The sequence below is a fragment of the Lepidothrix coronata genome, unplaced genomic scaffold (assembly GCF_001604755.1).
Source record: "Lepidothrix coronata isolate B3197 unplaced genomic scaffold, Lepidothrix_coronata-1.0 Scaffold12, whole genome shotgun sequence".
NCBI lineage: Eukaryota > Metazoa > Chordata > Aves > Passeriformes > Pipridae > Lepidothrix > Lepidothrix coronata.
The window spans coordinates 8,346,558-8,371,818 of NW_016690192.1; the positions used below are offsets into that span (position 1 = coordinate 8,346,558).

The 25,261-nt window shown below is 39.2% G+C and overlaps 1 protein-coding gene across 2 annotated transcripts in view; it reads right to left on the reverse strand.

The window, feature by feature from the left end:
- Positions 1-1,354: 1,354 nt before the first annotated feature.
- SLC44A5 (solute carrier family 44 member 5) overlaps positions 1,355-25,261 on the reverse strand; it is a 71,077-nt gene continuing 47,170 nt past the window's right edge. For both annotated transcript variants that reach the window (XM_017805451.1, XM_017805450.1), the window contains exons 8-22: positions 24,355-24,478; positions 23,399-23,482; positions 22,055-22,167; positions 21,527-21,658; positions 18,633-18,732; positions 15,799-15,891; positions 14,797-14,884; positions 12,847-13,109; positions 11,699-11,793; positions 11,204-11,307; positions 9,893-9,966; positions 8,493-8,563; positions 7,351-7,439; positions 6,669-6,753; positions 1,355-5,525 (exon numbers count right to left, since the gene is read on the reverse strand). In XM_017805451.1, the coding sequence (XP_017660940.1) occupies positions 5,413-5,525; positions 6,669-6,753; positions 7,351-7,439; positions 8,493-8,563; positions 9,893-9,966; positions 11,204-11,307; positions 11,699-11,793; positions 12,847-13,109; positions 14,797-14,884; positions 15,799-15,891; positions 18,633-18,732; positions 21,527-21,658; positions 22,055-22,167; positions 23,399-23,482; positions 24,355-24,478 (1,628 nt within the window). In that variant the 3' untranslated portion in view covers positions 1,355-5,412. The remainder of the gene's footprint in view (positions 5,526-6,668; positions 6,754-7,350; positions 7,440-8,492; positions 8,564-9,892; positions 9,967-11,203; positions 11,308-11,698; positions 11,794-12,846; positions 13,110-14,796; positions 14,885-15,798; positions 15,892-18,632; positions 18,733-21,526; positions 21,659-22,054; positions 22,168-23,398; positions 23,483-24,354; positions 24,479-25,261) is intronic.

Sequence of the window (25,261 nt, forward strand, 5' to 3'; positions counted from 1 at the left end):
GCACAGGGTTTGGCGGTTTTGTTTTTTTCTCCCTGTCTGCCAGAGAAATGTATGTGATGGGCCACTGGCCAGATGGGGACTCACCTGCTATAGCTCAACTGTGAGTTCAGCACCTGCAGCAGCTCTGCCTGTGATGTTCTGCCAACCCACTTTGTGCAGTAAAGGTTTTCTTGACCTCACACAAAGGCAGGAGAAAAATCTGACTTTTAGTGAGTCTTGTAAACTCCAAAAGAGATTTATACCGAGTTCCATGGTATCATTTTGGCCAATTTAAAATACACCTTGTCTTGTATAAGATCTCAATTCAGGTTTAGACAAAAAAAACCATGGTTTATTATTACGTGGTTAAAAAACTTTAAATCTAAATTAAAAAAACCGTAACAAACAATCCTCGAGCCGCCACAAGCAAACCCAGAATTCCCCTCCATCCTGTAGCAATGATAGCGGCCCCACCCAGCACCTCCTCTGCTCCGCTCCTACACAGCCGCATCCGCCCCGCGCCCCGCGGGTACCAAACCGCGCCCCGCCCCGCCCCGGTCCGCCCCCCGCGCAGCCGGAGCGCCCCCGCATCCCCCCGCCCGGCAGAGCCCCCGCGTCCCCCCGCACAGCCCCGCGAACAGCCCGGCGCGGTGCAGACGCACTCCGGTTTATATCGAAATTTTTATTGGAACAATCCCCAAGAACTGTAAAACGGCGAATTAACAACAAAATTAAGCACTTTCGTTATCAAAGATATTTAAACAATACCTATCTATTTCTGCATAGCAGAAGCAACAGGGTTTAGAGCTCGAACCCTCGTGCTCGTGTTAATTTGGTTTTGGCAAGATAATACAACCTTAAGAATCACATTAAAGGAACAGTAACCTCCCTTTCATTTCTTAAACCTTGAAGAGCCATTTTTATAGTTTACTCATTATTTGGGACAAATACATGTGGACATATTGTAGCATAGAGTAACAGACAATTTTAATATTAGTAGTACTAGTGTTACTTGTACATGAAGAGTTACCTTTCTAATTGTTTACAGTGCAGTACAAATTACGTATTACCTCAAAAATCATTGCCTGTATCAAAAGTTTAAAAAATTTGAACAATTTATAAAACACTTCCATAATAGGAAATTATCAGTCTTGAAATGGAAAATGAACTTTATGCTTATAAACACGCAAATGGATGTATTACAGTAATACATTTGTTAGCTTTATTCCTTCTGTTTTAAGTAGCAAGAGCCCAGTTCTCCCCACAGTTACACAAGTACAACGCACACGATCATTGTAACCAAAAGCAGAATAGGCCCTACTCAGAAGTCCACTATAACAGAAATTAAAGCCATTAAAAAAATCTACTATAAAAAATGGAACAGTCTTGCATTGTTTTGATTATTTGCAACACCCAAACTGTCAGGTTTTCTCCTGGACCACACTGTCAACTTTCATGATCTGACAACAGCAACAGGGAAATTGTGAGTGCTGCATCATGCAGTCCAAACACATCTGACATCCTTCCTACAATTCATTTTCTGTCAGTTAATTTGAAACAAAGAGTGTTGGTTTTCCTACCTAGCATTTTGTTTTGTGGTCTATATGGTATGAATAAATTTCAAAATGTAACCCAGGTAAAGTAACAGCCAGTAAGGCACTTTGTCTGCAAGGACGCAGCTGTTCAGGCTGAGCAACTGGTCAAAGGGAGACATTCTGCATTACTCAAAACCAGTCAGTTTATTCTTCATAATCACTTCTCTGACAGTCCATTTGTGGAAGAACACTTACTATCTCAGAATCAGCCTGACATTGCATCTGCCAAAATATTTTTCCCGTTCTACAGCAGAACATGCAATAGTAAAATATTTCATTAAATACTAACAGTTAGAAGAATATTCAGCATTCTTGTAACACCCAAGAATCAGCTGCTGAATACTATTTGGAAACACCCTCCCTCCCGCAGAAGAAATGATCCCATCTTCTTGTTTCTTTGTTTTATTTCTGTGGTTACTTTTTCTTTTTTTTTTTTTTTTTTTACAAAATTTGAAGGCTTGACATTAAAACTTTGGTATAAAACATGGAAATGAAAGCCATCCAGAAATATGGCGTAGGGACATACAATGAATCCAACCCAAACTAAACAAACACGAGTGTGTGGATGTCATGACGGGGGGGTGTTTTCTACTGTCTCTTGGTTTCTACATTCTGCTTGTTTGTGATGTGGAGAAGGGGTCTTTCTACTCATGTAAAAGGGTCTTTCTGCAGAGCCACCTGCCTTCCCAAAGTTCTTCCTAGGAGAGAAAGCACCAGGCAGGACCCTGTAACTGCTGGTTCTGGGTCCTCCCCTCCCTCCCCTGCAGGCACAGAACCACCCCCAGTCAGTCGGGGTTGGCCTGGGCCCCTGCACCGGGGGGACACTGTGGCAGCAGCCCCAGGGGGCTCAGCAACAAAGCTCACACCACATATTTGACCGTCTTCCACTCTCTAAAGCAAAAAATGAAATTCTGAATTTTATACTAAATCGAGCAACAAAGTAAATATCCAAATCCATAAATGTCAATACCAGTACCTCCTCCGTGGTGCACATCTGCAACTCTGGCCCACAGGGTATAAGTTAGGACCCATTCTAATAAGACAGTCTTAAAATACCTCAGGTGATTCTTTCCCAAGTAAATACTTGCATTAATTTTGACTTATTAATTATTAGTAATTTATCTTTTAAAAGCCGATTTTAATATTAAATAATTATTATTTACTTACTGAATTTATTGATTACAAAACCTACATGGTATTGCTTTGTATTTTCACAGTTCTCATAATTATTAAGAAAATGGCTTTTAAATTTTCTTCTCAGAAATGATGATCACTTACATTCTAAAGACTTTCACAAAATAGTGAGAAGAGCAAATTTATACATATATATTTTTTACTTCATATAAATAATAATACAATTTAAAACTTTCACTTTTAGAAATTCATTTAGTAAATGCATAGGTTTGTTACAAAAGTCTTCTAATCAAATAACTGTATACTATTTCTATTATGTTTTATTCCTAGTAAATTCTATGGTTACATTCATATGATAAAAAAGCAAGGTGTATCAGAAGCTTTTCCAGTTGAGCTCCCAGTAAGACACTCAAGTCCAGTAGAAATATAGATTACTTAATGCAGTTTCTTTGTCACCAAATTAATCACATAAAAAAAAAAAAGCTTTAGAACCTGGACTGTAATCAGACCAGCAGCTTCTTTAATCACAGAATGGTGACACATACCCTCAGAAGTTACTGACTTAATTCTCAGAAAAAATTAGAATCATGGCAGGGGTGTGAATTCCATGCCATGCCCATAATGAGAAAGGACTGATGATGATGATGAAAAACTTCATCCCTCAAGAATCTGATTTTTTTTCCCAAGGCAGGGCTCTCAGTCCTTTCTGAAAGTCAGGTTTACTTTGGGGTATCTCACAAGGGGTTACCAAAAACTGAAGGTGCCCATAATCAGTAGTTATGCTTGAAACTGTACACCTTTATTTTACATTATTTGAATCCTAAACTGAACTCCTCACTTTTGCTTCAAGGAAAAGTGCTGCAGCACCCACTGGACCACGGAGAATGCTCTCAAGGACCCTCCCACCTGCACCTCAGGTCACAGGATTTCACAATCTGTCCATGCCCATGAGTGCAAGTGCGTGGGTGAAGAAGGTTACCTTCACATCACCACAATCCCAGACCCGCTGCATAAAGGACAGTGTTCCTGCATTTGTAGCAATTACAGCCATCACAAACTGGAGCTGTAAGTCAGAGAGCAAAATCCCACTGGGATGGGGATGGCCAGTACATTTTGCCCAGAAACTTGCCTTCAAATCATCTGAAGAAGAATTTGCCTTTCTTTTTGTGACACCAATCGACTCCTAGGGCTAGAAGAGTATTTCCAGGTGCTGAACTCCTGTCATAGAACTGGCAAATTTATGGCACATGCAACTCCTGGAAAGCGGACAGTACTGGAATAACTTAGTACAGTGGAACCCATGAAAACTAGGGGCAGGTCTCAGTACGGTCCTTGGTCCCCCAGGAGACTAATAAATTAAAACCTTTTCAGCTCAGCTCCTGGAAGTAACAGACTTGAGAAGCACTTCAGTGCTGGACTTTTTCCATCAGCAGAGCTGGTACCTAACCGCAGTGGGAGGGTCATAAACCACAAAGAATGTTAAATGCATTAATGACTTTGTACTAATGACTGGGCAAATTTAATAACCAAAAAGCAAACTAAATCTTTCAGAGCATCTCTCAGTAGCCAAATAATTAATCCTGTATCATGAGAAGACTTGAGTTCAATGTCCTAATACCTTACTGTGTGAGCCACTGGGAGCCTGAAGACGTGCAGAAAGTGCACCCTTGGCCCTCAGCAGCTGCACAGTTGTTCCAATGGCTTGGTAAAGAGCCCTTCTGAGCTGGGCAGAGGCAATGGAACTCCTTGTGCACACACACGGCAAAGACTTTCTTTCAAGGAAAAAAAGACTTGTATTTGGTTTTCCTTTCAGTGAAGCTCAACTTCCTTGCAACACAGAACACATTCAGAGACTTGTCAGAGATAGGGGGATATTAATATTAACACATGTGCATCTCTCTTAGACATCAGCTAAAAATTATACATTCACCATCTTGTACCAGATGAAACCTCATTTGTGTGAACCACAAATCACTTCAAGTGCAGTGGGACCTTCTCTCAGTTACATCATCTTTTAAGCACAACTTACAGAAAACTTCACTTTAAGCAGTATCAACTAAAGTCTTTTCTGACTTCCTTCTTTGAGGACCTGCAGGGTACCATCATGTCTTAAAAGATGCAGTTGTGGATGTGATTAAAATATCACTACGTTTTTCAGTGTAGGGAATCATTAATGCATGTATAATCACAGTTTAAATAGCTGTGAACCAGCTTGTACAAAAAAATACAATCATAGCACCATATTTACAAATTTAGTACCATCTCCAGGTTAACTAGAGTCTTAAACTATCTTTTTTATGGCTAATTAGGTTATATGTTAGTGCTTTCAAAAAATTGCCTGAATTTCTTTTACAAATATACACTTATAAAAAGAAACATTATCAAAACTGCTGTCATCTAAGGCAGCAACTTGTATTACAAAAATTATTAAAACATCATTATAGACTTATAAAAGCTTCAAATTTACATTTTCCTTTTCATAGGCACTCTATAAACTAAAACGTGGCCTTGTTTTCACAGCTGTTAGTTTAAGCATTTAAACTAATTAAATGTTACTGATGTTGCTCTTTTGTATTAAATATAAGCAAAAGGAAAAAAAGAATCACCCATTAACCAGAAGCATCATTTACGGTTTTTACTTTTGCCTACTTTATACACGTTTTGCTTAAAAGTGACACTTTTTGATGTCGAGGTTCAGTGCACGTTATCCCACTGCCTTCTTAGGGCTTAGTTTCTTCTTCCCTAGAATTCGGTGGAGGCTAGCTGACATGAAGTAGGGTTTTGCTGTAGATCCATCATTTCTCTCCAGGTCTTCACCTGAATTTACACAGCAAAAGCAGTCAAAAAAGCAAACAGCAGTACAACCACACACACACAGATGCAAACAGAATTGAAGTAAGGAGAGAGTAAAAGATCTAACATTAAGAAAAATCTCAATCAACACAATTAAGCTGTATTATTAATTATGTCCTTGATCAAGGACACTATAAAATTTCTATTTTCTCAAATCACAAGGGGTTTTATATGAAACAGAGACACAAAAATCTAGACATTTTTACATGAAAGCAATATATCCTTTTTATTCTCCAGATCTTTGGTTTGGCTGTATAGGTGGAAATTTTCAAAATTCTCATTCCTCCACTGAAGCCTGGCATTTTGGACACCTCTTGCTAGCAAATTTGCTAACCTCAGTTTTCAGGGAAGCACAGCTAAAGTGAGTTTATCTCACATCAGTAATCCACTGTGCATATATATGAAAGATCAAGCTTATGACTACTTCAGTATTCCCTTAGTATTATCAAATTTGCCAATTTGAAGACCAATCACTACCATGTAACTTCTACACTGACCTATCAGAATTAATTTCTTTATAGAAAAATCTAGCACAGGGAAGGTATTATATACTAAGGACATCCACTTCTTATAATCATGTCCTAATTTGAGACCAACAGATTTCTTTTGTAATTTTAGTATTCTCCGTCCCTGTGACAGTGCCCATGATTGCTTGCCATCGGGGGTCCAAGGGACAAATAGTTTCAAGTGATATTTTACAGAATTCTTAAGGTGATTCAGCATAATACTTCGTTCAGGGTTATTATGCTGAAAACAAAGCACACATACCAAAGAATATATTTGTTATTATCAAGAAGTTTAAGTGAATCAATACTGTACAGGGCTCTTCACAAAGCACCCTGAAGCAAACTTACTGAAATTTAAGGAACATCTGAAAGACAAAAGCCAGGTACCACCATGAACCATGAAGCTACCTTACATTTTTTAAACTAATTAAATTTGAATATTAAAACAGAATGCATCAAGGGAGTATCTGAAAAGAAGAAGCTGCTAATTTTTCACAGTCTGCCAGTATGCCACCAGAATTCTGTAAGGAAAGGACAAGGTGGTTTTCTACTCCCCCTTCCATGACTTGCAGATATCACTGAAAGAAAAGGTAGTACTTACAGAAGCAGAGGAAAAGCGTGTCGACACACATTGCATAGACACTGAAGAACCCGTGTGCAACTAGGTAGGAGCCAATGATGACTGTCTAAAATAAAAGACCACCACAATAAACCCCCAAACTTCTTTTGGTGCCAATGTGGCACTATTAACACAAGTCAGAAGCCTAGTCTGCTAAGCAAATTTGGGAGAATTTAATGTCAGCTCTGTATTTCTGCCAAAGGTTTCTAGTGCTGTGGGCAGCGATCACAGGGTCAAGACACCGCATTCTAACATGCAGTAGCCACTCATTTTCCAGCTGCCAAAACAGAATTATTTCAACCTCCAAAGAGAATATATGCCAAGAATATTCTGGACTCCTTCAAGAAACACTCATCCTGAAGATCCATTGCACGTCTCTCCCATTAGAAGCCACTCTGCCATCAGTGCCTCACCACCAGCATTTATTGTCTGGGAAGTCTAAGAAAAGCAGATGTGAAACCTAATTTTTCTGAAGATGCAGAGTCACTGCACTGCCTTCTGCCTGAAGGATCCCGAGGACTGCAGCAGAGCACATCAGTCCTCACCTCAGTGGATACTATGCCACTGAGGGGCTGACCACAGAAGTTGTGATCAGACCATGCCCTGAGCAGTCTGAGCACCTCGAACTGCCCCCAGCATTCAGAAGATTAGATGGTTGCCTTACCAACAATGGTACCCAGTAGTAATTTAACGTTGGCACTTCCTGTGCAAAGACTGGTATTTTCTGTGTGAAGAAAAAGAATGCAAGGACACCTGCAAGAAGCACAGGCAATTAGTGACTTCCATGCTAGCCCTTATTTCTTAACATCTAAAGAATGGACGAGACAGACAACAGATCGAAGGTTGGTTTAAATAAAAGTCTGTAAACAATAAATTCCTCAATACTAATTATCTAACAGAAGATATATGTAAATGAATTCATTACCATAAACATACTCATGGGCCCAGAAATATTTTAATGAATTTGTCTGTTTCATCATTCTGCTGAATTTAATAGCAAAATTAATAAATGATGTAATTCTACAGTAATGACAAAATATTTTAAATGAGTTCTTGTTACTAGTTTTCAATTTTTGATTAAAATATAATTAATTAGTTATCTTTTAAGGTATACAGAATGCAAAATATGGTTATTTGTAAAATGTTTTTTTAAAACTGCTGTGACAATTTAAAAAAACAAAAGGGAATACTGCCAACCTGAATTTCTGAAATTGTTTCATTTAAAAAACAGAAAAACACTTTTCTGTCACAGAAAACCATGAGTAATCTATTTTGATATTTACTGATAACCAAGAAAACCCTATAAGAATGCTAGAAATATTCTACTTCTTTAGCTTATAGTTTTAATGGCCTAGAATACAGCAGAGCTTCCAGCCTATCTCCTGCAGACCTGAAACACCTCTTCTAGGCATCTTGTCTGCTACCAGGTGAATCTCATTTGCAATTTTGTTCAGTTCTTATGAAAGGAGAACTGACTGTGGCTGACTTATTGGGTGTGAATTTGTTTTGATCCAACTATGATGCTGTGGCTGCAGAAGACCTTGTGCCAGCCACACACACAGAAGAGCCGTAAAAGCAATTAAGGAAAAGATGCTGTCAAGGCACATCAGGGGGTTGGGAGGGGGGAGAAGGGGGAAGAAAAAAGGAAAAAAAAAATTTTAGTTCAATCTTGCAAATTCTAGAAACACAGGAACAGATTTCCAAACAGTCAGACTGATGTTAATTAAGCATATATGATTACAGCAGCCATGCTTGTAGGTACCAGAAACTAGAACACACAACTCAGAAAAAAACCAATTAGCTTACCTACACCACCAGCAACAAGAATTTTCCCCAGGAATAAAAGGAAGTCTGTAACTTTGTCCAGAACTGCAACTCTGTTAAGCAAAAGATAAATGATACATAATCATCACAGAACAGACATTTGTATTCTTTCTCCTTAAATCTATGGATATGGCAAAACATGACCAGAAGCTGTCTTCTGCTGATTTCACAGGCTGACAGAACAACAATACCGATGAGCTGAAATGAGCTTTGTATCATCAAACTCTTCACAGCACTGAGGTCTATGGATATAGTAATATACAGCACTGACTACCATGAAAAATAAACATTAAGAACTACTAAAGAGACCAATCACCATTAATATGTCAGAATTCAGATTTCGCAAAATACACAAGATAAAACATCTTCATTTGAAACAACAAAATTATATGCCTGGCTTTTAGATATTGCTTTTACTGATTAAGAGCAAAATCACAAAGGACAGAGAGATGATATTCTGTAAGGAAACGAAGGCAGCTTTTCTATTGCATAGGCACTACATGGTGTGGACATCACTGCCCTGATATTAGTGCAGACTAACACAGTGAAAGCACTCTATTGTCCCATCTTCAGTCCTTTCTTCTTCTTCCTGAAGCATCATTTCCATCTTCTCCTTCAGCCTCCCCCTCCATTTCTCTCCTCCTCCCAGTCCTTCACTTTATAATCTAAACTACTTAACTAGTTTTACTGTGTCTCTTGCTTGGTAATTAGACTGTCTGCTATTGCATCAACATGGCCTGCTCCTAAGTTATTTTCCCACTGTTTTTTGATCTCACAGTAGTAAAGGAAGAGCCAGACACAATGAAGGAAAGTACTGATGAGAACAGGGAGTTTGGCAGCAGACTTGATAGTGGAGAAAAGGGCAGGACAGTTCCCAGCACCTGGGGAGATCTGGTTATGTAAAAGATACCCTTTTTGAAAGCAAAGTACTCTCTCTTCTTTACTTCCACTGTCTGACACCCTATAAGCTTTCTGAATGAATCTCAAGACTTAAGTCTTTCTGCTTTCCTTTTCCCAGACAGTAAGTGGACCAAAGCTCAAGAAACACACATATGGCAGACAATGAGCATCCCATTTCTGTGTATCCACAGATCTCCCAGGGGCACCACTGGTTTCTTGGAGGCATTACTACAATCTACTGGGTACTTATGAATTTAAAGGAGCAATCACAACAAACCCGTGAGATCATATCAACTTTGCACAGGTTACTGTACAGCTGGACAGCCTGCTGTTACACACTGAGTGATAGTGAGGGCCACGGCTGAGGACAGAGCAGCTCACAGTAGTATTTGGAGGAGATATATGAGAGGAAAGAAGTATGTTTTCAGAGTGCAATAGCAGCAACTCCTGACATTTCCAAGGACTGGGAGATGGTCCCTTACCTCACCACATTCCGCATAAGCAAATAGAATGCGTCCCTTGCCGAGGTGCAGAAGTTTTTACCATATATGGCAATCTGAAAAATAATAGTAGCTATTAGGTATTTAAAATAATTAGGATATCTCCTTGTATGCCAGAATCTCCCTGCGTGTAATGCATAGTTTTCTCTAATATATGGCCTTCGAACTCAGATGAACATAAAGCACTTCCCCCAGTCTCCTACTGCTTTCTCAGTGCTTCCCACCAGGTAGGGACAGAGTATTATCCACCTTTCCCCTTCAAATCACCTGGTGATGAGCATGCCACCCCTTGTGATCTTACAGGCAGTAGACTCAGTACTCAGCTTGCCAAGCAGAGCAAAAAAGGTACTCGCTGAGGGTTTCTTCTCCCTTTGCTAGTTACCTACATTAGATTTATAGTCAGTGGAAAGCAACAGGCACTTGTAGAGCTGAAGTGAGCTGACTCCTGTAGGTACCTTCTTGGACCATATGCTGCTTTCACTGAAGAAATCAGCATAAAGTAAAGCAGCTAAAGTTATCCAGGAACAAAACCATTTCTTCCTCGAATAGTGTCCACAAGGGTAAGATACACTGGATACACTTATCTCAGACAGTTTATCAAATGTAAAGACTGTCAAAAACAATACTTCCTCTTCAAGATAGCCTTAATTTGAAACATCAATTGCAGGAACATAGGTTATAATGGACCCATTACAGCCACCTCCTTTGAGACAAGAAGTCTGTGACCATACCATTCAATCACTGAAATTGCTTCAAGTCAGAACATCCTAGGCTTAAATCTGTGTTTGTTTATTTATGTGAAAATTTCAAATTTCTCTTATCTGGAAGCTAAGAAGGGTTATTTTAGAGAAATATCACTACTGCTGCTAGTAGAATTTGTGCTTTTAACTTCCAGGTGGAAATACAGTTATCACATGCCTTCTGACTTCCTTATTCAAACACTGCCTCCAAACAGAAGTGTCATCAACATGCAATATGAAAAAAGGTAATACCCTTGTTGAAATCAGTATCTCAACTGCTGAATCAGAGGGAGAGTTAACCAGTTATGCCATCCCTTCCCACTTGCTTTGGGGGTGGGGGTGATAGACAAAGACAGGCATAAAAAGAGGGTGAGATTAGAAGAAAAAAATTCTTATTTTTTCATGGTAGAACCACATGCATGTCCTGAAAACTCCCATAAATCCCACTATTTATTCAGCAGATTCAAGTACTGCTGACTGTTGACCAACTAGTAATGGCTAGGGTATTTATGTGTCCCAGATAGGGTAGACCACATGTAGACACAGCACATACCATGATGTAGGCATTTCTGTTTATAAATTTTAAGAATTTTTCCAAACACCAGAAACAGCACTTGAGGCAGCAGAGTAGAAATCTAGTGAAGGAGTTCTGAGTACCTAAAAAAACCAGAAGAGAGTACATCATACATAGAATTCATAAACCATCTTCAGAATGTAGAAAGCTATTAAAAAAAAAATCTTAAATTGTGACAAAAGCAGAAATGTTGTTTCTTTCCTCCTAGGTATGAACTCTTTCTCGACCAAATTTATCTCACTAGCTTTCAATTAGATCAGATTCACATTTTACTTGAACTTTACATTACGTTCCAAAGAACATAGACTCAGTTTGAGTAAATTAGCACAAATCTACCAGTTTCAAATGAAACTACAATGGATAAAGATAATGTGAAGTTAATCTCTTCTCATTGCTAAAAAAACACTTGGAAAAGTAAAGAAGTAATTTAGCAAAGGAGGTCTTACCAACCTACAGCAGATTCATAAACCTCACCTTTCAGTTTGTGATCCAAGTACTCCAGTATTACTCTAATAAGCTGGACAATTGCAAGAATTAAGGCGCCGAATGCCAGCGAACCTGTGTGGTATCTAAAATAAAATATATGACTGTTATGTCACACACCTGTACATATGTACAATAATACATATATGTGCATGTGTATGTATATATAAATAAAATTGTAAGTGGAGGAAGGTCCATTAGCGGGAACTCCATAAACTAATGGATCTTCATCCTGATCTGCCAAACAGGTTGAAGCCATTGGTGCTGCTGGTGTTTTTGAGTGCTGTGTCTGTCTGTCAATCTGTGTATATATGTGCTATATACAAGTATTTGGTGTGTGCGTTTACTGGGATCACCTGCTCAGCATTAGGCTGGACCTAGAGACAGGGAGCTGCAGCAGCCTTGGAGGGGTACAGGATCCTGGGCTTCAGCCTTCTCCTAACAAGTACATTTTTCTGACTGTACTGGTTTTGGATGGAGTAGAGCTAGTTTTCTTCAGAGAAGCTTGTGCTGTCCTATATTTTGGATTTATGACCAAGACAGTGCAGATAACACAGCCATGTTTTAGCTCCTGCTGAGCTGCACTTGCTGTTCTGCTCCTCACTCTGCCATGCCAGCAAGCAGGCTTGGGATGCTCAAGGAGCTGGGGGGGGACATGTCCAGGATGGCTGACCCCAACCGTCCCCAGGGGTATCTCACACCATACAGTGTCATGCTCAGCAATAATAGCTGGCAGAAGGAGGAAAAAGAGGGAGACATTTGGAATTACAGAGTTTGTCTTCCCAAGTCACTGCTATGCATGATGAAGCCCTGCTGTCCTGGGGATGGCTGAATGCCTGCCTGCCCATGGGAAATGGGGAATGAATTCCTTGTTTTGCTTTGCTTGTGCACGTGGCCTTCCTTTACCTATTAAACTGTCTTTATCTCAGCCCACGTTTTCACACCTTCACCCTTTGGATTCTCTTCCCCATCCCACTGTGGAGGAGTGAGTGAGTGGCTGCAGGGGCTTGGCTGCTACAGAGATTAAACCACAATGCTGACTAATCATTTTCATCTGATATTCTAAGATTGGCTTCCATAGATGTACAAACAGCACTTGTTGGATACATGACCAGGCTCACAACCAGCTCCATTCTTACCGTATTGCTCGTCCAAATGAAGAGAAGAGCGGCCACAGTGGAATATCAGCTGGTTTTCGATAGGCCCAGTAGTAGGAGGCAAAGGCACCAGCAAGAGTACACTGACCTAGTGCAATTGCAAAATTCACCAGCCAGAGAAAGACAAAGGCATTGGCTAACTGGAAGATGAAGATGTACTTATGGTACAGGCTTTCTCCTCCATAAAAAGCAAAAGTACACTGAGCACCCGGGCACAACTTAGTCACATTGGTTGTGTTAAAAGTCTGAATAGAAAGAAAAATAAACAACACAATCATAAGCAATGCATTCTGTGTACACAGCCTCTGAAGTTTAGCAGGTTAATTTAAATGACATAATTCTGCTCGATGTTTCATTAGTTCATTAAACATTGCACTCCAGCACTACGTAACCCATTTACATATTCAAGGATTCATATCAATGACTTATGAGATGCTTAACTTTAAACTAGGTGTTAGCAAACAGGGTTGTTCACCACATGCCTGAAACCTACATAAATGGAATTTGAATTTCAGAAATATACTTTTAAGATACATAAACACTTCAGTTTCGTTAAAGAAAATCTGCTCACATTAAAAAAAAATATTTATTTGAAAACTAGAGGTCAAATCTGACATTTAGGTAAATCATCACAGTTGAAAGGAAAACAACTGAGCTATGCCATTTCATACAAACTGTGGATGTGTTCACAACTTTCCTTATGTACCTTGGACTATTAAAAGAGAAGCAGTCTTTACATTTAATTACTTTTCCCTATTTCTATTGTTCATTTCATGTATTTGCTTGGTTTGGGCATGAAATAAAACCAAACCAATTTTAAGTACTTTCTTTTGCAACGTTCAGACATCAGCAGGGTGAGGAATTCTTTGGTATATACACAACCACAGCAGTATACTGGAATTTAATGCATCAGCTCCTAGCCGTTCCTCTTGCCCCATTGCTGGGCACACCCGAGCAGAGCCTGGTCCATCCTCTGACTCCTCCCTGCAGACACTGACAGACATGGTTGAGGTCCCCTCTCAGTGTCTCCTCTTGAGGCTGAACAGCCCCAGCTCCCTCAGTCTTTCCTTCTAAGGGAGATGCTCCAGTCCCCTCATCATCTCTGCAGCCTCTGCTGGACCCGCTCCAGGAGCTCCATGTCCCACCCATCCTGAGGAGCCCAGAACTGGACACAGCACTGCAGATGTGCCTCACAGGGCTGAGCAGAGGGGAAGGATCTCCTCCCTGACCTTCTGGCAATGCTCTTCCTAATGCAACTAAGGATCCCACTGGCCTTCTTGGCCCCCAGGACACACTGCTGGTCAGGGACAGTTTATCATCCACCAGGACCACCAGGTCCTTCTCTGCAGAGCTGCTCTCCAGCCTGTGCTGGTGTGTGGGGTTATTTTTCCCCAGGTGCATAACATTTGATAAATATTTCTAGTTTTATAAACATCCTTAAATTCAAACCCAGTCAAGTAAAAATTTTTGACTGAAGGCAAAATTTAGATTAAACAAGACAAATATTTCTTGAGCTTCCTAAATGTAATTATTGTGCCAAAGGAAGCTAAGCTTCTGCTTCAAATCACAGCTAGTCCTCAGGCAACTTTGAGGCACAGCTTTCAAACACTGCCACTGCCTCTAGAAGATCACAAAACAGACTCCTCATGAATTCAAGAATACCAGTAAACTTTCATTTCTGTGTCTTCCTTTCTCACCCTGTAAATTAGGATGGTTAATATTTACAGGACTATTTAGCAGAAAAACTAGTTTATGTCTGTAAAATTCTTTGAACAAAGAAGTGTTACCTGAACAGTAGGTAATATTTTCAGATTTAACATGAGGAATCATTACTTAAAATATGCACATTTTCTACCAGCACTGCCTTTTAACAGTGATTAGGAAATGCAACTAGTATAGCTCTCACTATAGATAAATATTTGTTACACTTACCTCTGGGTCACAAGTCAGGTTTGCATACTTGCACAGTGTTTGATTAGCCATGACTTTATACACAGGTTCTCCTGATGTGGCCAGAAAACTGAACGAAATATTTTAAGGAGGAATCACAGAACTGTAGGCTTTGAGCAACTTAGGATTCTGCAGTGGGTAAAGAGCTCTAAAGAACTTATTCAGGTAACACAAAAACTTCTGTTGCTATGCAGAGATGTATCTGAAGGGTTGACAGACAAGACTGAATACTCTTTTTACTTAGAGAACTAAAGCAAACTCCATCCCAGAGCTGTAATAACCCCATACCAGAATGGGCAGAGGGTATAACCTTGAAAGTTGTCTTTATCTCTCTTGCATATCTATCTTTGACAAGGCAGACTATGCAGTAGTTCTTTGACAGTTTGTATTTTGGTGGTAGATATAGAGCATAAGGATGAATTAACATTCTGACCCTCCTTGTGAATGAAAGAACAAGAGGTTTTCAAATAGCAGTTTTCCCCTTTCTTAATCCTTACCGAGCCCTTGCTGTTTGGGAACAAACAGTGGTTGCTGTCAGGCAATTCAGAGAAGACAGTGCACTGTATATTCTCTCACTCCTTTCTCATACTTTTCTGAATAAAACACATACAGAGCCCACTCCACCCCCAGTTAACTAAGAGACCGTTAACACCAGGCCTGTAGAGCACACAGCACTTTAAAGACCATATTCACTCTTTGCTGAGGGCCCTTTTTAGTCCCTGAAGTCAACCTTTAGTAGTACACAATACCTTGTATGATCCCCCTGCCTTGGCATAAATTTTAGTCCAGTTCTTTTTAATTAGATTAAATGCACTAATTTGTACATCACATGCAATCGTGTGGCAAGGAAGAGTGCATCAGCACATGACGTGCTAAGTGACCAAACAACCCTCTTAACACTGCTTTGATTAACATGAAATAGCAGAGAATTATCTAGTCTTGCAGATCAGAAGACTTGCTCCAGAGAGGTACATGGAAGGATACACAGCTGTCACAGCCCAGTAGGAAATACAAATTGCAATGAGTATGAAGGTGACGATGGGGTAGAACAGTGTAGACATTATATAGCCAATAGCCCTATGAAAGAAACAAAACATATCAATAAGCTACAAAAATTCCAGAAACAAGCTTTTTATCAGTTCTCTTCTAGCAATTTTACTTTGAGATCCTTGTTGACAGTCGTAACATAATCTAGCACTGAGATCTCAGAATACTGCAGGAACTTTATTCAAATGTCTTCAAATATTGACTTTGTCATTTCTACCGCTCCACTTTTATCAACAGTAGTACTACAGTGAACTTTATCTATTTGCCATGTTCCAGCCTGTCTTCTTTCTCCTTCTTTATGACTGCTTCACATATCCATCTCTTTACAGGCCACTGACCAATTTCCATGACATTTCCTTGCTGACTGCTGCAGACATCACTTTTTATGTCCTTATCCCACTCTGCTCATCCCATGCTCTTCCTTCAGCTCCTACAGACCTGAAATTACCTTGTTCTACTCTGTATCTGACAACTCTGTTCCCAGCTCCTTTCCTGCCTTAGAAGTGCTAGCTATTTTGGGGCAGAGACAGTCAACTTGTTTTTGCAATGCCAGGACATGCTTACAGCTTCCTGTGACTACGTGACTTTCCTTGCATGTGCCATAGATGAGTGGTGCTCACCTTTGGCCACTGGCAGGCAAGAAGAATAATGGCCTTTCGCTGCTGACAGCATAGAGGGCTTCTTTTAACAGCAAGGCTTATGTTTTAGAGAGTGACATTCTACTGCTAATTCTTGTGGATAGAATGTGACTAGTGAGCAGGAACTTGAGGATGCCAGTTCCTACTCTGCCAGTGACAACTTCTCTGTAAAAGAGGGAGCTGATATAACCCCTCTTGGTAAACTGGCTGCAGTTATCTCAGAAGGGAATAACTCCAGCTGGGTATCTCACTGGACATGAATTCAGAGAACATGTGCTTTGTTCACTGAAGCTTACAGTCATTAACAGTCTTTACATGCCTGTCATCTGTCTTGTCCTGTTACTCTAAATTTTCTTTCCTGTGACCCTGTAAGCCTATCACAAGCCTTTTTGTCTAGTACTATTTCCCACAGTATTTCTCCTATGACTTATGGCACTTTTGATGTTATTTGTTTTATAGGATGCAGTTCTCAGAATGCAAAAGGAGAAAAATTTACTCAGTTTCTACAGGTAAAGTAGCAAATGCTGGGGGGAATGCAAGGAAATTGTCATGTGCAATCAGCAGGTTATGAGCAACACACCAATTGTTTTCTGAGTCCAGAGATGTAAAAGTCACACAGGTGGACACAGCCTTATGCTGTGTGAGAAAAAATCACAACATATTAGCTGTGTTCAGCAGTTAATGGTAGGCCTCTTAGTTACCTCTAAGACCATGGACAATTATTCCAACAAACTGAGTAATAACTTTTGTTTCTGACTATGGATTTCAAGTCAATTATTAGCATTATAATTGTAATACTTTTGAAAAAATAGTTAAAAGGTATTGAAAAACATAACTTGACTTCCAGTCATCAGCAGCTTATTTTTCATCTTTCTGAATACAGGGCATGGTCTATTAGGTTTACAGTAATTACATACACTGTTTCATCTCATGCATTATGCACAAGAGTAAAAACTTCATCCTCAATTGACCTTTCCATGCTGCTGAAAAACTACAGAATGTGATTACTTCTCAGCAAGAAGTTTATGAACTTTCTAAAATCCTTCTACCTGTCAAGGTTGTAAGCAAAGGTTTTTAAGAGTGCTAAAAGTGTCTCTGGATTTTAATGAACAGGAATTAAAGAGTTTAATTTAGTGCTGCCAAAATTAATTGCTATGCTGTAATTGCACAGTAGCATAACACAGGCAACAGGTACCTGGCTGAATGCTGAACTTCCGTATTTCTTAATCCCATCACAAAAATCCCTAATCCTGATTCCTAGGAACCACAATGTCAATAGAGATGGCAGAAGACCACAAGGAAGTGCATACAGAAAAACTCAGAGCTAACCCTCTGTGCTCTTAACAACACAGCTCTGCTTCCAAGGCCTCTGAGATCACAGCCTATTTGCAAAATAATCCAAGGGCCTGAGGTTTAAGTCCATTTCTCCTTTGTAATATTCCCATTTAAAAAAAAAAAGAAGTGTTGGCACTGTGTAAAACAGAAACCACTGTGAACAAAACCTATGCATATTTCAGGAAACACAAAATGAAGACGCCCCTTACGCCTTCAACTCTCACATCCTGCTCTGCTTTCTTCTTTACTCAGAGCTAAAAGGAGGTGTCTTGGACTGCAACCTTTTAAAATGTCTGGTCACAGAAACCTCCTTTTCTCTCTGCAGATTTATGCCTGTCCACACAAAAGTTGGATTAGAGCCAGAAGAAACCAGTTTTTCCTAAATAAAAGCCACAGACAAAACAACATCAATCCTCTACCACTAGTATATCATTCCAGAGACAATCCAATGACAGAGCAAAGTTGGCAGTTATAGGGCCCAGGCTCCTATTAACAGTGTACCACACTTAGCTTTTCTGCTGAGACACCTTCTTGCACTGAGCATATGTAGTAACATCAACAATGTATGTATTCTTAAGGCAGGAAGCTGAGAGATAAGAAATACCTTATAAAAATGCCCTTATAAGCACAATGTCATTAATAGAAAACTGGCATTCCTTATATTACCTGTTTGGTTCAACGAATCCAGTGTTGTATTTTAACGCCCAAACTTCTGCCTTTGGTATTGGAGCTTGAGAAGACTGTACTCTAGAGATCATTTAACAGAATTCAAAATGTATTAAAATCAGACAAACATACCTACTACCTTCCTTCAACAGTGCAATAGCAATCCGGATCCGATTTCTTAGGAAGATCAGCATCAGTATGATTATGACTTCAACACCACAAAGTATTATCACTGTAAGCAAACAAACAAAAAAGTTAGATTTATCAAGAACCAAACCTCTGTAATTTTTTTCCCTTGTATTTTACACTACTGTTCATGAACTCCACAGAATTCTCTACTTGAGCAGTTCTCTTTCTCCAACTGCACCTCTCAAACTTCAATCCACTTCATGCAGTTCCACTGTAAGGAAGTTCTGTATGCAGAGAGCTAATCAGAACTTGCAGGACCCCGATATTAGCATTTATATTTTTAAAAGAAAAACGGAGCATATAATTCTCAGACAAAGACAAATATTTACTTTAATGTAATTGCAGTATCTAGCTTTAGATACAATTCATTCTTTACAAATTCTACTTTTCATAAACAAGCATTTTGCATGTTCATATGATAATGCCGCTCATTTGTAGCATTTAGATAACAATAAAAAAAAAGAGATGAAGAGACAACTTTTTCATTAAGAGTGCTATTGTTCTAAAATTTAGATGCACTAAAATCAATAGATTTGTTTGAGCATTAACCTGACATGAGCTCCTTTCACCTCCTTTGAGTTAAAATAAATAAAAAAAAGAAGAGACTACAATTGGACAGTTTTGGACAAATTATTTTCACCTTCCAGTTGTGCTGATGAAATAATACACATTTGCTCTGAGGTTAGAGCTCTGAGAGCACCATGCTCCAGAACAATTCCTCTCTTAGTTATAAGCAATATTTGAATCATAACCCTCATCTGGGTAAAGGGTCTGCTTCTGTCTGATTTCCATTTGTGCTGGTTCAAAACCTACTTCTGCAGTAGAAAGTAAGAAAATTCTGTGGACTTCCATCTAGAGAAGACAGTTTTTAATGCCTGAAGTACATCTCCTCTGACTCTGAGACACATCCATGAATTTTTTTGTCCTTTGGATCGCTAGATAACATTTAAACCAGCCCAGCAGGTGTGGGTGGTTGCACACAAGAAGTTCTCTGGAGGGAGAGGAAGACAGAAGGGACAGTGTCCATAAATATACTTAAACTTGTATGGAGATTTGCAAAGGAACATAAAACTTGGCTTTAGGTCCCACAGCTCAGACATAGTCTCAGAATATCAGACCCAGATACTCACAGATGATGTTAAATTGCAATCCCAAGTATTATCAGTACTCCTGGCAAAAGAACTGCAGGTGGCAAGTGACTGCTGTGGTGCTCAGAGCCACAGATCTTGTTCAGAACAAAGTTTTTGTTACACACGTTTCAATATCACCTTCCCATGAAGAAATATAAAACCAGGTTTCTTTAGAGTTGGTCTCATTTCAATTCAGCTCTGTTAAGTTAAGGTACTTGTTCCAAACATTGTGAAAAAGGCAAGCCATGGCAGTACATGATGAGTTCTAGACTAGGACTACAAGTACACTTTCTTCAAGGATATTTAACTATTTATTTTGCTGGGCGATGTTGGAAAAGCAATGTAATTCCTGAGTATCTCCATTTACTCATCTGAAAGTGACACTGACTTCTAGATAAACTATACACTGGCTGCTAGGAATCACGCAGGAAAAGAGCTTGAAGAGTCAGAAATAAAAAAACATAATAAAGTCCCAATATTCTCTAGGGATAGCATATTAAAAATTTCTGCCTCAACAATTATAGAAGATGCCTCATGAGCTCAATAATCCAACATAGAGGTAAATGAAGACACAAAGAAGAGAAAGGAGATTTAAGCAGTATACTACTGCTCTATTAATTTAGCTACCAATAGGGAGAGGCAGTGTTTTAGGTTATGTCATCATCAGTTAAGTGTCTATGTGCCTTCTAATAGAACAGTAACAGGAATGCAATACTGGACAGGTATTTGTTCTCTCTTCTGTCTCTCCTTTCTTGGGTAGGAATATGTGTGCTGCGGGCTGCCTTGTTCCAGGAAGATGTTGTTTTAAATACACTGCCCTGCAGGAGAAGGCAACGGAGCGCTTTTGAAAAGAAAGCTGATGAAATGTGCCATGGTTCATTTCACAGCCTTAAATCAGCCTCCAAAAAAATTCAGTGACATGAACGTAAATTGAGGGGAGACCTCATTAGGGTCGTCAACATCCTCAGGAGGTGAAGCAGAGGGGCAGGTACAGATCTCTTCACTCTGTGAAGATGAGTGACCACTGACGGGTCTTGAGGAAATGGCTGGAGCTGAGTCAAGGGAGGGTTAGGTTGGATATTAGGAAAAGGTTCTTTCCCCAGAGGGTGGTTGGGCGCTGAACAGGCTCCCCAGGGCAGTGGTCACAGCACCAAGGCTGACAGAGCTCAAGAAGCATTTGGACAATGCTCTTAAACACATGGTGGGATTGTTGGGGCATCTGAGAAGGGCCAGGAGTTGGACTCGATGATCCTGATGGGTCCCTCCCAACTCAGCATATTCTATGACTCTAAGATACAAAGATGTAGTTACTCATGTGAGTTATTAATCACAATTCTGGAGCCCTCAAAGAGGGAGAAAAAATAAACTGGGAGTGAAAAATGCCCCTCCTTATGCAACTTCATCAGGACTAACTTGATTATTGCCTTCTACTTCCCCATGATGAAGACTGAATACACAGGAAGTAGAATGCTAATAACATAAGAATTTTTCACTCGTATCACTATTGTGATTGCATTATCTTCCTTACAAATATACTAGTCTCATTTAAAAAAAGCACATTTTTATACAATACAGAGAATTGGAATTGTTTGCTTCTCTAGGCACCATATGTAGAGGACAAGATTTAACAGGGCAGGAGCTGTAGAAAGACACTGATTGATTCTCCTGAATATACATTAACAGATATCAAATTTAAAGGGCACTTACTAAATGCTAACCATGTTTGCCTCAGTTGCAGGTACACTTTGAAGTCTGTCTGGAATCCAATATCATAAACAGTGAGGTCAGATCCAGGTATTCCTTTAAGATGATCATATTCCCAGTAACAATGCCAGATGCCTTTTAAAAAACAATCAATATAACATGAGTGTTTCTGAAGAATGCAAAAACAAATTTTAACAAAAATCTTTTACAAGCCAAGCGTTTTGTCTTCAGCCTATCAGGTGAGCAAAACCCAAAAATGCATCACTATGAGCCTAGTCAATTATAATATCGGTACAAGTGATGACACACTGAGCATACTGTGTGTAAATAAGGCAGTTTACTACATCTGGTGCTAAGTATCAGCACAGCTGGATTCTTCCTACATTTTGCTGTCACTTAAGTCCTTCTCACTTAACTTTGTCTCAAACTAGGCATTCATTCTACCATTTAATTGATGTAACTACTGATTTTCCTTGCCCAAACTTAAGCAATAAAGAAAGATAGCCTCAGAGGCTAGAAGATTATACTTACCATAACCTATAATTCCAATCACACCAAAGATGAAAATCCAGAAGAGAACCCCAGCCGTGAACCTCAATAACACAAGGAAGAGCAGACTCAGCATCATTGCAATGAACAGCCCACTAGAAAGAGAAGAAAGAAACGCAGGGAAAATGAGTGTGAGAATCTATTCACTTTCTTGTATCCCTGTTACTCCAAATGAGGGTCACTTCATCTCACATAAGAGAATGATTTGTAAAAATGTACTTCAAAATCTTTGTTATGAAATACAGTCTCCTGGCTATTATCTGCTATTACAAACCAATAGTTTATATATGACAGTCTCACAGGGCAGAGCCTGAAATATTTGTAGGCACTAGGTTCTCAGGCTGGCTGAATGGGACTAATACGAGGCCCTTTTTGTCACTTACACCAGTTGTACAACCCCCTGTCTTTTTCAGGCCATGGTCTAATCTACAGTACAGAGTACTCCGAGTCTCCTGCCACTAACGACTGTGAGCATGGTATCAGACTATGAGCAAGCTGTCCCTCCGCCAGTGACTGAACACCTTTAAAAGCTTAACTGATGTTTCTGAAGTAATTCTCCATATTATTATCTAAAGTATGTATTTATTGTCATGGATTTGCATTCAGGCTTGACTAATGCTTAATATGTGCATGTTACGGGCTCTCACCTGGCAATGACTTCTGTTCCCGTTTAAACTGAACACTCTGGTCCATCAAAACCAATATTAATGGGTTAAGAATGCACAAATTACATATTTGCTTCAGCAAAGTAGCTACTTCTTTTGTTTCAAATTTGTTTTAATTAATTGGTGATTAGCTAGTATTAATTGCAAGATGAAGTTAATACTGTTCAATACTTTTTGTTCTCGATGTTGCTTTGCCTGCTGCATTGGAGTTATGGATTTATATTGGACTTACGGATTATAATGGATTTAACTATATATTGCTAATATGAATTTAGAAATTATGTGGGGTTTATACATATATACACTAATGACACTTAGCAACTGCAACTGGTTTGAAAGTCACTTAATTCAGATTTTTGAGTTTTGGAATTGCCATGCAGATGGGTCCTGCAAGTAAACACAGCACCTCCTCATTTTCTGTCTGGCAGGACATTAAAAAGCTACCCCAGATCAACTGATGCTCTATGTATGTATGCTGTACTATCCTTATCTCACGCACAGAACCACAACAGTTTTATTATCATGTGATGAAAGAAAATTACAGTTGCTCCTTGAGTTTTAAAGTAGGATTGGTACCAAACACATACATGATATATTTTTTTATTCCCTGTATGCTCCAAAGTGAGTTTGGAAGAATAAAAAATACCCATGAAAATCTTACATTAAAATCCAATACCAAGAAATGGCATAGTCTTCAAAAATTTTCACTCCAATTGATCTTGCATCCAGAACATTATTGATGCCGCTGAGAAAAAACAAATCAAAGAAAAGGTTGCTTCAGGTAGAAAAGCAGAATGTATTTAAACAACAAATAGGCTCAGTGGAAGAATGTGAAATATCTTTGCTAGTGATAAAAGTATATTACAATTCTTCAGTTCCAGTTCTGTCATCAAGCCAACATCAATCACAGTTATAACAAAGAAAAAAACTGCATAAGTCTCTCTGCAATTAGTGAAAAAAATTTTATTAAAAAGGTTTTACTAAAAAGGCTTTATCGCCAGAGTGTAGTCTATTCATATCTGCAATGTAACAATGGCCAAACAGTTATGACTCTAGGACTGCTAATAGCATAGAACCAGAAAGCAGCTCAGAGAAGCAAAAGGTTTACTTTATGGAACTGTTTTCCTACCCTGCAAAGTGCTTGCCTGTTTTATTTTTTTTCTAAGAATAGCCCAGTACATTGTTTTTTCCCAAAAGCAGGAGAACCGTGATGAGGTGAGATGCCCAAAGGACAACCTATGATAGTAGAAAGGCCACCACAGAAGAGGGTAGCCAAGGCCATCACTGGCTGGCCTGAATCCTGCAGCAGAAGGTTTGCATCTTGAACTTACCTAGCAAAACTAACTTTTTAGAGGAAAAAAACAAGAATGATTTAACCAAATGAAAACTACTGAGACAATCAGACTAAAACTTTTTGCTCCTTTCTGCACATCACAGTGCTGGATTTCCTTAACTGAAATTTGGAAGTGCTCAGGCACAGAGAGATCACTTACTACCAAGTCCTGCTTGGGTACTCTCAGCCATCGGTTACAAGAGATTCTGATTATTTTTGAATTTCTAAATTATTGCACAGTCTCAGAATCCAACAAATGAACACTGAAAAAGGGTAAAACCTACTTTGCAGCTTCCCTGAGATCAGTTACATTTCTTGTTTTCCCTCCTCCATCTTTGAATGTAGTCTGATTTGCCACGGTCAACACACCATTCTTTGTGGAGAAGTCTGGGAAGCATCTCTTAAGAACTGTTCAAAGTATCAAAACAAAGTATGCATATTACATTTCACGTCAAGCTCCACTTGTATCATTTTTCTTTTGTAACATATTTAAATAATTTCAGATTTGCAGTCAACTGATTATCTAACAATATGCTGACTTTGACAAATCTTGGAAGAGCCATTACATTCAAGATTATGATTTTTATGCTCTGGGGCTTTTTGTCCAAGCTCAGGCAGGGTAGGATCATAGATTTCAACTGGAGATTCTAGGTCCTACCAAACAACAACAGTAGTATATGTAAAAGTTTAAGAACTTGTAATAAATGTGGAACTTACTCTCTGTCAGTATCTGGGCAGCTTACAAAAACTGAAGCTTCTCAAATATGCCATTTCATGGTAATAATCAGACCAGCCCCCAGGGACAGACTCAACTTGACTGGTCACGAATGGTACTAGCACCCAAAACAATACATAACAGCAAGTGTCAGTTCCTCATATGCCAGATGAGTTCCAGTACCAGCCACTATCACTAGATATTCTTGGAGAGGAAGCAATGGAAAAAAGACAGAAACTATTGGTTAGACAGAGGGAGGAGGAGATTATAAAAAAAGAGAGAAAAGGAGAGATGTTTGCACACTCATTTATGCTGCCCTGTTCTTTGCTGCAAAAAGTCCTGGGTTTTATTCCAAAGGGAAGAGCAGGTCAGTCCTCCTACACAGTTGTACTTTATATAACCATTCAGTGCTTTCCTTATCAGATTCCAATAAATATTGATGCCAGGGTTCAATATTCAGTCTGGTATATCTACCC